The sequence below is a fragment of the Carcharodon carcharias genome, chromosome 21 (assembly GCF_017639515.1).
Source record: "Carcharodon carcharias isolate sCarCar2 chromosome 21, sCarCar2.pri, whole genome shotgun sequence".
NCBI classification, from domain to species: domain Eukaryota; kingdom Metazoa; phylum Chordata; class Chondrichthyes; order Lamniformes; family Lamnidae; genus Carcharodon; species Carcharodon carcharias.
Genome location: NC_054487.1, coordinates 37,774,476 through 37,791,520, shown reverse-complemented (window position 1 = coordinate 37,791,520; position 17,045 = coordinate 37,774,476). Strand labels below are relative to the sequence as shown.

Here is a 17,045-nt window from a genome sequence, read left to right as displayed (position 1 = left end):
AAAAAAATCTGATTTTCTATTCTAACAAAAGTGAAAAGCTTTACGTTTCCCCACATTATACTCCATCTGACACCTTCTTGCCCATTTACTTAACTTACCTCTATGTCTTTGCAGATTTCTTATGTCCTTCTCACAAATCACATTTCCACTTAGATTTGTAATGTCAGTAAACTTGGATGAATTACATTTGGAGTCATCATCAAATTAATTGATAAAGATTGTAAACTATTGAGGTGCAAGCACTGTTCCTTGAAGCACCTCCCTAGTCACAAACAGTGTGCCAATCTGAAAATGATCCTGACTCACTTTTTTCTATCCTTTAACCAATGCTCTATGCATGTGATTAAATTACCCCCACCCCTATGAGCCATTATCTTGTGCAACCACCTTTCATGTAACAACATATTGGATGCCTTCTGAAAATTCAAATATACTACATCCACTACTCATTGGAAAATATATCCTTTGTTTGTTGCAATACCTGATTTGCCTGTTCCTTCTCTTTAGCATGAAGAAAGAAAAATAGAAGTTTAAGATTACAAAGCCCGGATTGAGTGAATATTAATATTTTCTTGTACAATATTTGCTGTTATCATTTTAATGAGTCTTTAGAGAAGTTTCTGACCAAAATTACTAACATACGTTTTTTGAAACGTGCTTTCATTTTGTATGAACTATAATGTGTAAATGGTCTATTCTAGTGATATTGCCAAGGTTGATATGTTTACATACTGCTCACATTACCTGTTAACCCATCTAATCAATTTGTGTAGCAGTTCACATAATGAGACAAAGTATCCTGTTTTGTTGGGTTTAAGGTTCATTTTAAAGGAATAATTTCTCTGATACTGAATCATACCTTGCATCTATGAAAAGTGGACAGATTGGAACATTGGCCTAGGGTATTTTAGCTGGTGTTGTAGCTGATGGAACATATTATTCAACCTTGGCACCATGAATCAAAGACAGCATATTTTTCAATGCAGCATACCCTCAATGGGCTACTGAAATGTCATCCTAGATTGGGCAAAATTGATACCTGCACCAAATAACCATTATGTTTTTCCTATTTAGTTCTTCAATCATTGTTGCCTTGAAATTAGGACCTAGGCTATCACAGTGATGTTATAGTGGAGACACTTAACATTTTTGTTTTTAATGATTAAAATATTTGTGACATAAGAACATAAGAAATAGGAACAAGAGTAGACCATTCTGCCCCTCCAGCCTGCTCCGCCATTCAATAAGATCATGGCTGATCTTGTATTCCGATTTCTACATTCCCATGTAACCCCGATAACCTTTGATTCCCTTGCCTAATAAGAATCTGTCTACCTCTGCCTTAAAAATATTCAATGGCCCCGCCTCCACCACCTTCTGCGGCAGGGAGTTCCAAAGTCTCACAACCCTCAAAGAAAAAGATTCTCCTCATCTCTGTCCTAAAAGAGTGACCCCTAACTTTAAAACAGTGCCCCCTAGTTCTGGACTCACCCACAAGAGGAAACATCCTTTCGACGTCTACCTTGTCAAGTCCGTTCAGGATCTTGTATACTTCAATCAAATCACCCCTCACCCTTCTAAACTCCAGTGGAAACAAGCCCAGCCTGACCAACCTTTCCTCATAGGACAAACCACTCATTCCAGGTATCAATCTAGTAAATCTCCTTTGACCCGCCTCCAATGCATTTCATCCTTCCTTAAACAAGGAGCCAAAACTACACACAGTATTCGACGTGCGATCTCACCAATGCCCTGTATAACTGAAGCATAACATCCTTACTTTTATGTTCAATCCCTCTCATAATAAAGGGTAGCATTCCATTGGTTTTCTTAATTACTTGCGGTACCTGCATACTAAATTTTTGTGACTCATGTACTAGAACACCTAGATCCTTCTGCACCTCGGAATTATGCAGCTGTCGTCCATTTAAGTAATACTCTGCCTTTTTGTTCTTCCTGCCAAAGTGAACAACTTCACATTTTCCCACATTATACTCTATTTGCCAGATCTTTCCCCACTCACTCAAACCTATCTATATCCATCTGCAACCTCCTCATGTCCTCTTCACAACATACTTTCCTACCTATCTCGGTGTCATCTGCAAATTTAGCTACTATGTCTCCACTCCCCTCATCTAAGTCATTGATGTAAATAGTAAAAAGTTGAGGCTTCAGCACAGACCCCTGTGGGACTCCACTCGTCACATCCTGCCAATCAGAAAAAGATCCATTTTTGCATACTCTCTGCTTTCTGGCAGCCAGCCAATCTTCTATCCATGCTAATATATTATCCACTACACCATGTAATTTTATTTTCCATAATAATCTTTGATATGGAAACTTATCAAATGCCTTCTGGACATCCAAGTACAGTACGTCTACAGGCTCCCCTTTATCCATTGCACATGTTACACCTTCAAAAAACTCCAATAAATTGGCTCAACATGAGTTTCCTTTCACAAAACCATGCTGACTGTTCCTGATTGCCTTGAGCTCTTCTAAGTGCCCTGCTATAACCTCCTTAATGATCGACTCTAATAACTTCCCCATGATAGATGTCAAGCTAACTGGCCTATAGTTTCCTTTTTTCTACTTCCCTCCCTTCTTGAATAGAAAGGTTATATTTGCTACTTTCCAGTCTGATGGAACCTTTCCAGAATCTAGCGAATTTTGGAAAATTAACACCAGCGCATCGACTACCTCATTCGCCACCTCTTTTAAGACCCTAGGATGTAGTCCATCAGGACCCAGAGACTTGCCAGCCTGCAGCTCCATCAATTTGCTCAGTACAATTTCCCTAGTGAATTCAGTTTCACCAAGTTCTTTTCTCCCGTTCATCTCCTGATTTGCAGCTATTATTGGAATATTTTTTGTATCCTCTATAGTGAACACAGAAGCTAAATCTTTGTTCATTTCTTCCGCCATTTCCTTAATATTTACTATTAACTCCCCACTGTCACTCTCTAGAGGACCAACACTCGCTTTACTTATTCTTTTCCTTTTTAAGTACCTGTAGAAACTTTTGCTATCTGCTCTTACATTTCTAGCTAGCTTCCTCTCATACTCTGATATCTTTCTTTTCATTAGCCTTTTAGCCATTCTCTGCTGTTCTTTATATTCTGCCCAATAATCTGTCCTGTTACTCATCTTTGCTGAGTTTTATGCTTTTTCCTTAAGTTTGATGCTATCCTTAACTTCTTTAGTTAACCACGGATGATGCCCTTTAGAATTTTTCTTTATAGTAAGAATGTACTAATTCTGAATACTCTGAAATATCCCCTTAAATGTCTGCCACTGCTTCTCTATTGACCTATCCTCTAGCCTAGTTTCCTAGTTCACTTCAGCTAGCTCAACTTTCATCCCCACATTGTTGCCCTTATTTAAGTTTAAGATACTAGTCTTAGAACCAGTCTTCTCCCTTTCAAACTGGATGTAAAGTTCAATCATATTGTGGTCGCTGCTACCTAGGGATGCCTTTAATCTGAGGTCATTAATTAATCCTGTCATATTACACAATACCAAGTCTAATATAACCTGCTCTCTAGTTGATTTCAGAACATTCTGCTCTAAGGAACTATCTTGAAAGCATTCTAAGAACTCATCATCCAGGCTACTGCTGCCAAACTGATTTTTCCAGTTTATGTGTAAATTAAAATCACCCATGAAAATTGCCATCCCTTTATCACAAGCACACAATATTTTCTCTTGAATACTTTGTCCTACACTGTGGCTACTGTTAGGGGGCCTGTAGACCACTCCCACTAATGACTTTTTTCCCCTACCATTCCTCACCTCCACCCAAACCCACTCTACATCCTGATCTCCTGAACCAAGGCCATCTCTAACTATTGCACCGATGCCCTCTTTGGTTAACAGGTGCTACTCCTCTGCCTTTACCTAGCTTTCTTTTCTTCTTAAATGTCATGTACCCCTCAATATTAAGGACTCAATCTTTGTCATCCTGCAGCCACATCTCTGTAATTGCTATCAGATCAAAGGCAGACAAAATTTCATATGAACCTTGTAGTAAACAGTGCAATTTCAAAACCTAGAAGAAATTTAGTGAGCTCTATTGCCCAAGTATATTTTTCACAACCAATTGCCTCATTAAGTCTGTCTAAAGGTTTAAATGTAAACATTTTAGCTCAGTTGGGAACATTTTTACATCCAAATCAAAGATCCATAGGTTCTAGGCAGCTCCTGAACTTGAGCTCCTAATCTACTCTGGTTTCCAGTTTGCTGTATTGATGAAAATGCTGCATTTTGGGTGACATTAAAGCAATGTCTGCAACTTCCTGTTCAGATAGATGTCAAAGATTCCATGGCAAGGAGAACAAGAACTCCTCATAGGCAGAATTTTCCTGATATTTAGTTGCGTGGGCGTGCAATGCTTTCTGATGCGTGCCCGCCATTAATTAACGGGCCACTTAAGGCCCTTGACGCTCCAATCGACTGTGATTTTTTGGCAGCCGTGCAATCTTCGGGTCGGTGCATGGGCGCAATGGGCAGGCAGTAGGACACATTTGTATAAATCTCATCTACGGGTGGAATAAGAGGTGTCAGTGGGGTCACGAGTGTGCTCAGTTAAATATTGATGTTTCAAAGTTTCTGATACTTGTCTGTGTGATCTGCAATACTTCAAAATGCATACCAGCTGCTTGGTCTGGACTCTCAACCTACAGGTCAACACTCTGCAGTGAGGAATCTTTTTTGGGCCTGCAGGTTTCAGGAAGCCTTCCCTTAGCCTGGGAATGGGAGCTGAGCTGTCCACTGGAGGCACCTCCTCTGAGGAGAAAGGGAGGGTTAGAAGGGGAAGGAGGCCAGGAGTGCACATGCAGCCTCCAGGGGAACCACCTTTGGGAAGTCAGGCGCAGGCACAAGGGGCGCAGGGCCAAGAAGTAGTCCAAGATGGAAGGGGCCGCAGAAGACGCCACTATCCTGCTGCCAGGGTATACAGGCAGCGAAGCAGCTACCTCAATATGACTGAGGTGCAGTGCCGAAGGAGGCACCGTCTCTCAAAGGTGACAGTCAATATATCTGTCAGATGATTGGGCCTGAGATCTCCGCTAACTGTGTGGGTGTATACCTCATGCTAGTGGCTCTGAAGGTCACAGCTGCCCTCAACTTCTATGCCTCTGGCTCCTTCCAGAGGTCGGTGGGTGATCTTTGCGGTGTCTCCCAATCAGCTGTCCACACTTGTGTCAAGCAGATGACAGACGCTTTGTTCAGGCGTGCATTAACTTTTATCCACTACCGCTGGGACCAGGCAAGCCAGACATAGCGAGCCAGAGGCTTCGCAGCCATTGTTGTCTTCCCCCGTGTCCAGGTTGCAATAGGCTGTACACATGTGGCCATCAAGTTGCCAGCAGGTGAGCCCGGTGCCTTCGTCAACAGGAAGGGCTTCCACTCCATGAACGTGCAGATAGTGTGTGGTCACAGGATGCAGATTCTGCAAGTCTGTGCAAGGTACCCAGGCAGCTCCCACGATGCCTACATCTTCAGACACTCCCAGGTTCCAGGGTTCTTTAGTGCTCTAGCCCAGCTTGATGGTTGGCTACTGGGTGACATGGGCTATCCCCTCAGAAGGTGGCTCATGACCTCTCTCCGCCATTCAAGAACAAAAGCTGAGCAGCGGTACAATAGGAGCCACGCCTCCACAAGGGCTGTGATGGAGAGAGCCATTGGTCTTTTCAAGATGCTCTTCCGATGCCTGGACCGCTCGGGGGCGTGCACTCCAATACCCCCCAGATCGTGTCTTTCTGATAGTGGTTACATGTTGCGCTCTCCACAATCTTGTGCTGGAAAGGGGGGACACAGTGGACGATGAAGATGTAGACGCATTGGCTGTGGCTGCATACGATGAGTCCAGCTGTGAGTCTGAGAATGAGCACGCACAGGGAAATGCTGAGGGCGTAGATGCTGTCCTGGGCATACTCCAGGGAGGCAGGGATGCCTGGGAGGCTTTAATCCAACGAACCTTCAGCTAGCACACCACATATGGATCTCCAGGATAAGCCTGGCCTGTATGCTCCATATTCGAGACCTAAGTGCAAAATCTGCCTGGTTAGGAATATTAACTAAGGGCCTTGTTAATAAAGCTGAATGTCTCACAAAGCACCGTTACATTATTGGAAACCATCCACCTGCAGAACAAAAGAGGCACCCTCAGCCATGGTGACATGTCTGAATTTATTTTTGCCAACAAAGAAACTTAATGAAACAAAATAAAAAATGTGTTAAAAATCAGACCAACTCATAAAAACCTCATTGCGGGCCAACACAAAAACACCAGTGATAAACCCGCGGTGTGTCTAAGGTGCCTTATGTTTATGTTTTCGGGTGCTACGTCTTGGTGCTGCCCCATTGCTTGGAGTGGCATCTGTGACTGCCTGCTCACTGTGCTGTCATGTTGACCACGATGACCTTGGCGGGCGTCCTCTGGACCGTGGAGCCTGTCTTGGCCCCGCCTGGGACGGAATGGCCAGTTCCACAGCTGGCATCTCCCCAGTCGTCACAGCCTCACCAGATACAACGGTCACTGGCAGAGGGGTGGTGGAGCTGCTGCCCTCATCCGGAGCACCCTGAGAGGAGCCGGCAGAGACGACAGGCAGCTGCTGCGCCAACGTGAGGTCACTTCGGATCTCCCTGCTCACCGTAGATGGATGGGCTCCAAGCTGGGAAACTTGGTGCCAGACCATCCCCCGTACTGACCAGCTGAGGTCAGTGTCGATGTGAGGGCTTGCTGGTCCAAGCGCATCCCCAGGAAGCCCTGATGGCTCTTCTGGAGGAGCCTCTCCACGAGAGTCGCCACTCCCTCCATGGAGGATGTATGGCGCTCGGACATGAGGCTCATTGCTTTAGCAATATTTCAGGCAGAATCTTCCATCACGGACACCAAGCCAAGCATAGCTTCATGTATCTCCCCAAGATGCTCCCGCATACCCTGCATTTCCTGCTCTTGCTGCATGGCGGACGACTCCAGAGACACATCATCGGGCACCAACTGAGCATGTGCCTGGTCCTTGCAGTCCTCTGACTGCTGGTGCCCTGGGCACTCTCTATCTCCGCCAGCTCCTCCAGCGACTATGAAGTGCCCTCACCGCTGTGCCCCAGGACACTAGCCAATGGTCTAATTCCCACCGAGGTGTTAGTATCTGCACTATTGCCTGCCTGGCAGAGATGGTGTGATGCTGGTGAGACTTCAGGGTCCTCAGGTGTGAGAGGGGGCCCCTGCTGCTCCTCCTCCTGGCCCTGCTCCACTGATGCTGAATGGAAGAACAAGGACATTGGATCAGTTAACGTGGAGACAATGTCAATGTGTATTCCTGTCCTCGGATCATAATGCACTCATCCTTCCATAAGCAGTGGTCAAGCCATGTTGCAAACTTCAATCACTGAACATTCAGCACTGCTGTGGTTGCTGGGAGAACAATGGTGACCTCAATGCTGGGCAAACATACCTGCCCGTGGCACCCTAACCTCACCGACACTGGTGGACCTGGGCGCATGGAGCCTCTCCAAATCTAGGGCCTCCTGCTCGACATGGCTGAGAATCGCTAACTGTGCCGGCCCTCCACCAGTCCTCACCCCGCTCAATGGCATTACGTTCATCCTTCTTCTGAAAAAGAGAGAGCAGCATTGATTCGTGCTAATTGTAACTGGAATCTCTTCGCGGACGGCCCACACCCACCAGAGTGGGACATTGCAGGGCTCCAGTGTCTCCTCACCCCACTGCTGCCAAACACTCACACAAAGATGCCAGGCCTGTCCCATGCCCCCACCTCCTTGGCCACATGCCACCTCCATCACATCAGGCACCACATGATCTAACCTTCCATAGCAAGGAGGCACAAGCACGTGGCGTGCAGAGGGTAGCAGATCGTTCGGTGCCAACGCCACATTAAAGCTCCCCTCCCAGCATGTCATCAGCCTGACTTTGACATGTCCTGGAGTTCCAGCTCTCACCTACATGCAGCTCCTCCAGGTTGCCCCCAGAGTAGTAATGTGGGTCACAGTGTACCACTTGCTGCAGGGGCAAATCCCATCTCTTCACCACCCTCTCAGGATGACCTCGGCATGGACAGTTTCTGCTGACCCATCAGTGAAGGACACATGCTGTCCATGATTCAATGCAGTCGCTACACTCAGACTTGGTGGGGGGGTTGGGGGTGGGGGGCGGGGGGTCGCCTGGGGGAAAGCCTACCTGCTGGGTTAAGTGACCAATGCCAGCATGGTACTCACCCTTCCTGTGCGCAACAAATCATTGAAGTGCTTGTGACACTGGATCCAGGTGAACAGCAACACATTGCGGGAGCTCACCACCTCCGCCACCTCTTCCCAGGCGCATTTGGCCTCCTCCTCCTCTCCTGGGGTACCTGGACATCTCACCATGCTGCCACATCCTTGAGGAGGGCAGCAAGGCAATCATCGGAAAAACGAGGGACACAGTGACCCCCTGCCCTACCCTCCTGCCTGGCCTGGTCACCAGCAGCGCCCTGGGAAGCCCTTTCACTGGCCATGATTCACAGCCTTGGAAAGGCTGCAGCAGGTTTTTAAAACAGGCCACCGGGTCGCCAACAGTTATTGCAGTCCCGTCGCCGCCCGCCCACTCCCGCTGTCCCCAGGGGCTGCAATTCACCCTGGGTGGGCCTTAATCAGCCCGCCCACATAAAATGGCAGCACGGACCCGATCACAGGTGGCGATCGAATTTGTGCCCACCCGCGCTCCCGTTCCACACCCTCCCCTCCCCCCACAGCGAGCCAGAAAATTCAGCCCCCAGTGTTGTCTGTCCTTTATCCAACACTACCAGAACAGATTAACTCGTCATCCATTTTCTGCCTGTGGGATCTTTTGGGCAAATGAGTTGCCATGTTTACCAGCATCACAACAGTAACTGAGCTTCAAAAATAATTTATTGAAAGTGAAGTACTTTGGAATGCCTTGAGTTCTTTGTCAACAAATACCAAGCAGCTGCTAGGCATGTGTGTTCATTGTTTTATATAGTGTGGCTGGTGGCCATGAAACAATGGCAGTTTGGATCTAACTGACAAATGGGTGCTCTACTTAAATCTGTCAAACTGCATCCCCAGGAAGAGGCCAGGACAGCTGAAGAGTTACAGTTCAGCAGTGTGTATGTGGAACTCTATCTTGTACGAATGCACAGCTTGAAATTGGAAGGTACATTATTTGTTCAATCCATAGAATCACTCAGTGGATCAGTTCCCATGAAGAATAACATGATTTTGCCGACAGAACCTGAAAATTCAACAACCTCATTCTGCAGGAGAATTAATAATTTGAATGTCGTCACCATACCTTGCTGTATGGAATTCAATCTTAGAAAAGCTGGGAAGATTGAAACTGAATTTTGGAGAAATCTATTACCATAAACCAGGACTTTGCAGATTTCCTCGTTGAGCAGGTCTGTAAGTCGTTGGGACAAAACTGAGAAAATTGAGGAGGGGGAGAAAACATTAGCTAAAATATCCAATAATGCCTTTTGTAATTCTAAATGGAGATGTATCAGATAAGGTCTGCTATACTTATATCTCAGAATAATTCTAAACAATAGCTGACTGAGGGACTGATGTGAAAATTTGTGAATGATATATTCTTGGACATACAACAATGTGTGATCATATAGATCATCAGCAATTTCACTGAATTACCTTCATACTGTGGACCATTTATCGTTTCAAATCTGTCTTAAATGTTATCACCTCTAATGTTGGTTTCATAAAGTGGTGACTTTTGCTAATCTTTGTATCTTCTTCTAAAAGGTTATTCTGTAATCTAGATGCTTAGCAAATCCAGCTGATCTTTGTGAGTCAATTTATTATGAACTGAAAGTCAACCTGTTTGCTTGAGTTGGAACACACTCCTTCCCCTTTGCATTGAATGAACTGCTTTTTTTTTTCACTTAACTCTGGCAGTTTGATTCCACTGATGTTCTCATGATTCTTTATTCCGCAGGAACCTCACCAATAATCTCGCTAATGTGAGCCTACCAAAAGTCCCAAGTCTGCCTCTTAATCTTCCACAAATGCCTAGCTTTTCTCCACCATCTTGGATGGCCTCTTTATATGATTCCACGTGTGTATACTGCAGAATTGTGTAGCCGCTTGCTTGTGAAGTCTGCATGCAATGTGCACTTGCGCATGTGCTTAATGTGTGTGTTTGGTTGCAGGCATGATACAAGTTAATAACCTGTCATTGTTGTCTGTGCATCTTAGTTCATGAGCGTTCAGATGTCTACAAGGGATTGTTGGTTGTTTATAGAGGAGCCTGTGCATGCAGAAACTGCTGTAAATAGAAACAAATATTTGAAACATAATGGTCTAAACATTCCCATTTCATACTGAATCTAAATAATTCATCATTATGTTATTAAAGTCTTTGTACAGAGGAACATTGAAAGTCAAGACTCACTTTCAGTTTAAGGATGGTTCTTGACGTATCCATCCTGTATATCGTAAGAAAATGGGTATCATCACAGGGGACAGAGGCTATGATTTTGTGTCACAATCAGTACTTTATCCTGTAAAAGTAAAGCAGTAATTAAAATGTTCCATTCTACCCTCAGACTTATGTCACTGACATGAGGTTACTCTACTTTTATAAATAATGGGAGGCTTTTGGCCTGGGTGGCGAACAGGCACAATAATAAAGGTGCACCTGAGATTCCTCCACTTGGGAGGATGAACCACTCTCGTGTTTTGGCCTCATTAGCATTTTGTCAGTGAACTGTGGGGGGCAAACAGGCGCAACTTATTGGCTTCTGGAGGTGGAGAATTGGCCGAAAGAGAAGGCCTGTTGTGGGGAGTGGATGCCAGGGCAGGAAGTGGCAATGCGCCAATTTTGTGGGCCCAGAGGAGAAACTCCTGCTCTTTCTAATCCAAAAAAACAAAATGGTTAGCCCTGAGTAGTCCCTTGAAAGCTAGGTCTTTCAATGCTTTGAGCAATGGGACTGGCATGCATGTACATGGCTTCATCGGCATCGCTATGGCAATTATAATAAGTATCCTACAACAGATTTAGAAACCAATTTTCAAATCTAATCAGCCTCCCTTCTGAGCTGATTTAGGCAGTAAATGGTTGCACAATACCTGAAACGGGTGGTATGAAGAAAGGCTGGGCAGGTAAGGCTTTTATCCATTGGAGTAGGAGGTGACTTAATTGAAACCTTTAAGATCCTGAGGGGTGTGACAGGGTGGATGTGGAGAGGATGTTTCCTCTTGTGGGAAAATTTAGAACTAAGGGTCACTGTTTAAAAATAAGGGGTCGCTCGTTTAAGACAGAGAGGAGGAGAATTTTTTCTCTGAGGGTTGAGAGTTTTTGGAACTCTCTGCCTCAAAAGGCGGTGGAAGCAGAGTCTTTGAATATTTTTAAGGCAGAGCTAACAAAGGGGTGAAAGCTTAACGGGCATAGGCAGGAATGTGGGATTGAGGTTACATTCAGATCAGCCTTATTCATTCTTATTGAATGATGGAGCAGGCTCAAGGGGCCGAATGGCCTACTCATGCTCCTAATTTGTAAGTTTGTATGTTTGTATGTCAATGTTACTCCCAAAATTTCATAGGGAGAGAGAAATCACCTACACACATAGGCTGAAAAAATAGAGTTGAGAAAAATATCTAGAGTAAAAAAATGTGATAACAATAAGAATGTTAAATGTTAAACCCTGAGAGATAAGAAATGTGAATCAAGAAAATGGAAAGAAAAGAAAGTAAAGGAAAAAAGTGAAATCAAATGTTAATATCAATGGAAAGAAATAACAATGATGAAAAGATTACTATATAGATTAACTACACAGGTAAACTAAATAGTATTACTATTTTGTACACTGCAAATGTCATCCAAAGAAACATGTTATTTTTAATAATTGCTAACTAAACAGTGCCTACCACATCAGCATGTACTGTGCTTATTTGTAACTGTAAACGGAATCTTGTGGATGTGACAGGACCCTCACCTGCCAGCTGAAGAGCCAGCAAGACTCCTTTATTTTGAGAAGGCCCTCCCCATCTTGTGCCACTCAAGCACCTGACAGGCTAGTGCCGGGACTCCCTGGGATCAAGGACCCCAGGAGTGAAAGTTGTGCCCTGTGGAGCTGCTAGCCTATCAGAGGTGGGCAGCTCTTCTCCACTCAACAGTTCCACCAGAGAAGTGGTGGCTGCTACCAGTTTACAACTAAGTCCCCAGATAGAGGGGAGACCCAGGCACAGGAGAATGTTGGCAAAGTGGGGGTCCTAGTGGTAAGGGAGTCTTCAGCAAGAGCAGGAAGTAGCTTTCCATGGTTCTCCCCATCCTGATGCCGGGTCCTTTGATCAAGCACTGAGTGCCTTTGAATGATGGAGCCACCAAACTCACCACGGGAGACCACAAGATTCTGCTGTATAATAGAAAAATATTTACAAGAAATGGTCCACTCAAAAATGTCATATCAAATTATAGAAAGTCATGTATGAAAAGAATCTAAGTGACATGGCTATCCTCTTTAACCTAATTTAAATAGGCAATCTTGACAATTTTGGTGTTTTATTCCGACTTTTAGTGTTGCTTCTTGTGCAGGTTCAAGCCCCGACCAACAAATGAAATGGGTGTTCTTGTCATATTTAAGCTTTTGGTTCAATGAAATTGAAGCAAAGGCTTTCAAATCAATTGGCAGGTGGTCAACATTAACTTTTGAAATATTGTGCTAATATGGTGCAAATATTTATGCCACAGTCAAGAGAGCAATGTGGAATTAAACAATCAATATCTTGCTGGTATTTATAAAGGGGAATATGATCTGTGAGTTGAAAGCATGTAATCCTGTTGGCTTGATGCCCTTCTGTACAGATGTTTGATATAATTACGAGGGGGAATTTAGTTGTTGCAAACACTTCCTGTACAGTTGATAACTCATCAAAACTGTGGATTGCTTGCAATTAGAAGTTGCCATCACTCAGAGCCAGTAACATGCATAATGCAGTAGTTTCAAACAATTTGACGGCCTGCTCACTGATTTATTGGCGTGATTCCTGTAGACCAGACTTCAAAACCTAGCAACATTAAAGGGGCGATTCTTACTTAGTCCACAAATTAAATTATCTTAAAACAACCCCAAATGTTTTAATGATAGTTACAGTATAAATTAAAGAAATTCATATATCTATGTCATACTGACTGCCAATCACCTGCTGCCATACGATATCTGTACTGTCTGCCAGGTAGAAGTATCAGGTATCCGTCTTTCACTGTGAAGAACAACATGACTCTGAATGTGTGTGCATATGTTTGGTATGTGTCTTTTGTCCTCTTTGCACGCCGTCTTTGCTCAGAAATTGATTGCTCCATATTTCATTACACAAATCTGGATCTGTGTAGCTAGCACTTGTATTTAGCTGATCCCTTTCTGAATGGGTTTCAGTTCAGTTTAGGAGATTTAGTTTTCCATTGTTTTCACAATGAGCATTGGTTTATAAGCCTACTAAAGTTGGGCAAACTCTTAATATGTTTGTCAACACAAAGGTTGCATGCTGACATAGAGGACAAAGAGCTAATTAAAGTATGAGGTTAAAAACTCAATGCGCTAATTAGTTCACAGTCCCCAGTTACAGAATAGAACCCATGCGTGTTCCTCTCCTTTTGCCATTTCCCACGTGTATGCAATTTGGCACAGGTCCCTTTAAGATGATATGGAGAGCTGCTTTTAAAATTTGAAGTTTTTAGAATAAAGGATTGTTATCTGCACTTAATCTTAGTTTTCCAGACAGTCTCATTGTGTTATTTACCAAAAATATTGGACATGATGAATACATGTTTATTCATAACCAAAAGCTGTTAAAAGGGAAAAATTCTGAACATGAGATAATAGACTTCCAGAAAACATTAGGAGCAAGGTTTATGATAACAGTGGCAACATAGCTTGCAGGTGTGTTTATATATGTGGACCTCTGTTAATTTTCAAGAGGAATAGACATTAAATTAGGCTAATTCTGTCGAAGGGTCATGAGGACTCGAAACGTCAACTCTTTTCTTCTCCGCCGATGCTGCCAGACCTGCTGAGTTTTTCCAGGTAATTCTGTTTTTGTTTTTTATTAAATTAGGCTACATATATAAAGAAAAATGAGTGATTGTCACTCTAAATGTGTGACACTTTGTGGGTTGTTAAAGAGAGTTGTGTTGTAAAGGATTGTTTCACGATGATTGATCAACCAAAGTCCATTAAATAAAGCAATGGTGATTCCATCAGAGTTCCTCTGCAGAGGTCATTTAAGCTTTATAGACTGGAAATCACTGTAAATGACATAATTGTATGCAGATTTAATGTTGTGGTATCAAATTCCATGGTCCATTATTTGAACATATTCATTGAAAATAAGTGGGCTAATGCGTCTATTAAAATAACAGAAACAGGAATTTGATATGAATGCATCAAGTGTTCATATGAGAACATCACTTGCAGTAATTTTCAGACTCAAAGAATATCAGAATCAAGCTGAAGTGAATGTTTTGTCTCAACTTGGAGTCACTACTGCTGGAGTTTCAGAAAGCTCACTAATTTCTGTGTCACTGTTAATTGTTTTTAATTACCATCCAGTAACTGTAACTATCATCTGTTTACTGTTACAATTATTATGGTCTAATCTATCTTTTGGATTGGGAATAAAAGATTTACTGAGCAGCAAAGATGTACTCACATTTATATTAACCCAGCACTGACAATGCGATAGATAAATAGTCATACTCAGGATTTTAGATTATTAAACTTTTGAGACATTCCATATTGATCATTTCTGTCGTGTGTCGATGCCCAGTTTCATCCACTTAGTGGGCCAGTGTTCATTACAATGTAATTATATAGTCAATATTAAGGATATATTAGATTCAAATATTAATTTTCTGTATCAGTAAGCTGTGTGGAGTGTACGAACAGCAGAAGCCATTCAGATTCTCAAGCTTGTTCTACCATTCAATTAAATCATGACTGATCTATACTTTAAATCTATTTACTCGCCTTGATTTTGTTTCCCTTAATTCCCTTAACCTAAAAAAATCTCAGTTTTGAAATTTTCACTTGGGCCTTGTCTGAACAGGTTTTTGGAGGTGTTCCAGATTTCTGCTACCCTTTGTGTGAAGAAGTGTTCCCTGTCATCACCTAGCCCTGATTTTAAGGCTCTTTTTCTTGAATCTCCCACTGGAGGAAACACGTCCTCTCCAACTAATTTACAATGACACAGGAATTATTCACTTTCTGAAACTCTAACTGCAGGGACTCTGAGGTGAGACAAAAAATATTCACATCAGCTTGGGCCTAATATTATTTGAGTCAAATATCTATTACAAGGTCGTCAGGAGCCCCAAAAAGTCGAGGAGGATGGCAACATGGTTGTTGGCAGTGGCAACAAGGAAGAGCAGTGAGAAGGTTTGGTGGGAAGCATAGAAAAAAAACAATAAAATATTAAAATGGGGAACTTGCCTGCATTTTGCATCAGTGGACTCAGAGCATATGGGTGGAATTTTACAGCCCCTCCTACTGGCAGGTTTTTCCAGTCCCACCGAAGTCAATGGAGTTTTGGGCAGCCGCTGCATTTTCCAGTCCCGTCCCTGCTGCAATGGGGCCATGAAAATCTGCCCTATGATGCTAAAAGTAGAAAGAAAGAAGCAAGTGCTCAAAAGTCTGCTTTTAATCACGCAAGAATCAACAGGCTAATTAGAAAAGGCCAATTTGGATACCTCTTGAGAAAAATCAAGGGCTGGTACTATGAGTACCCTGTCACCAGCCCAGTGTTCCAAACCTGCTACTGGCAAGATGGAACCCCCACATTTTAGTAGAAAGTCTCAAACGTCTCTGCTGGAAGTGAGTACTAAAAGGGTTAATTACCGTTGGCATCAATGGGCAGAATTTTTAAGTCAACATGCGGGCGCACGCCTGACCCGATCGGATGCGAAATTGTACGAGAAGACATCGGGCGAGCATCCCGATGTCATCCCATGCTCGCACGATATTTGGGTCGTGGGCGTGCACAAAAGTCGGAAGCATACCCACCGACAATTAAGTGGCAATTAAAAGTTATACTTGTCTCCAATATTTCATGTCCGTCCAACCTTACAGTTGGTGGACAGGTGAACCTGCCAGGCGGACTTTGCATTTTTCATGAAACCTCATCCTATGGCGGGATGAGGTTTCCATTATTAAATTTAAAAAAAATAAAAATGTATGGACAGAATTTTTAATTACGTATATGTTCAGGTGGCTGATTCTGATGGGTGGAGTATTTATTTCTGCATTTTAAAAACTTTATTTATTGGCTTTGAATCCTTCAGTTCTCTGATGCAAATCTCTGCCTTCAGGGAGCTTTCATTCTGCGCTCCCCTGCACCTGCGCTTCCATCAGCGCCTGCTCTGCTCCCGCCCCCACCCCCACCCCAGCACCGCTGAGCCATTAATTGGCCAGCCAGCATGAAATCGTGGTCAGGGGTCGAACGTGGTCTGTTCCTCAGCCACTCCCAGGCCCGCCAATCACACCTGCACAACGACCTAAAAGTCATGCTGCTTGATTTTCCAATGCCTTATTGGAACTTATTAATATCTGGGAGACATTTGGCTGGTACAGCATTCTCCAAACCGTTCTACCTCAAATGATTTGCACTGAGTGATCCAATGGGAATCTGATCCACAGAATTTGATGAGGGGACATGGGGAGCGCTGCGATTTATTGGCAGGTGTTTATGGAGGGAGAGTGCTGAAGAGAGAGTATGTCAGGACCTAATGTTGAGAAATAAAGTTCTTTTAATTAGCTTGGTTGGGAGGATTTTTTTGAATTAGGTTAATTATACTCTACTTTCATAGGGCATAATTAGCCTAACGTTAACCTTACGTTTTGTAAGTTTCAATCATTTGATTGAAGTGAACTGCTTTTTAATGCTAGAATTTTAAAATATCAAGTGATGTCCTGGTCATCTTTCCATGGTTCAATCTGTAAACGAGCCTATTTAAAGACATATGTTTTGGTTAAATAATTTCAACCAATCACAAGTAGCTATGAGGAGAGATTAGA

General features: G+C 43.3%; 1 protein-coding gene across 7 annotated transcripts in view; it reads left to right on the top strand.

The window, feature by feature from the left end:
- The window catches only part of cadps2 (Ca++-dependent secretion activator 2), an 829,148-nt gene that overhangs the window by 704,809 nt on the left and 107,294 nt on the right, over positions 1 to 17,045 (top strand). For 5 of the 7 annotated variants that reach the window (XM_041216037.1, XM_041216036.1, XM_041216035.1 and 2 more), the window contains one exon: positions 9,974 to 10,093. The exons of the other annotated variants lie outside the window; for them this stretch is intronic. In XM_041216037.1, the coding sequence (XP_041071971.1) occupies positions 9,974 to 10,093 (120 nt within the window). The remainder of the gene's footprint in view (positions 1 to 9,973; positions 10,094 to 17,045) is intronic. 7 annotated transcript variants of the gene reach the window in all.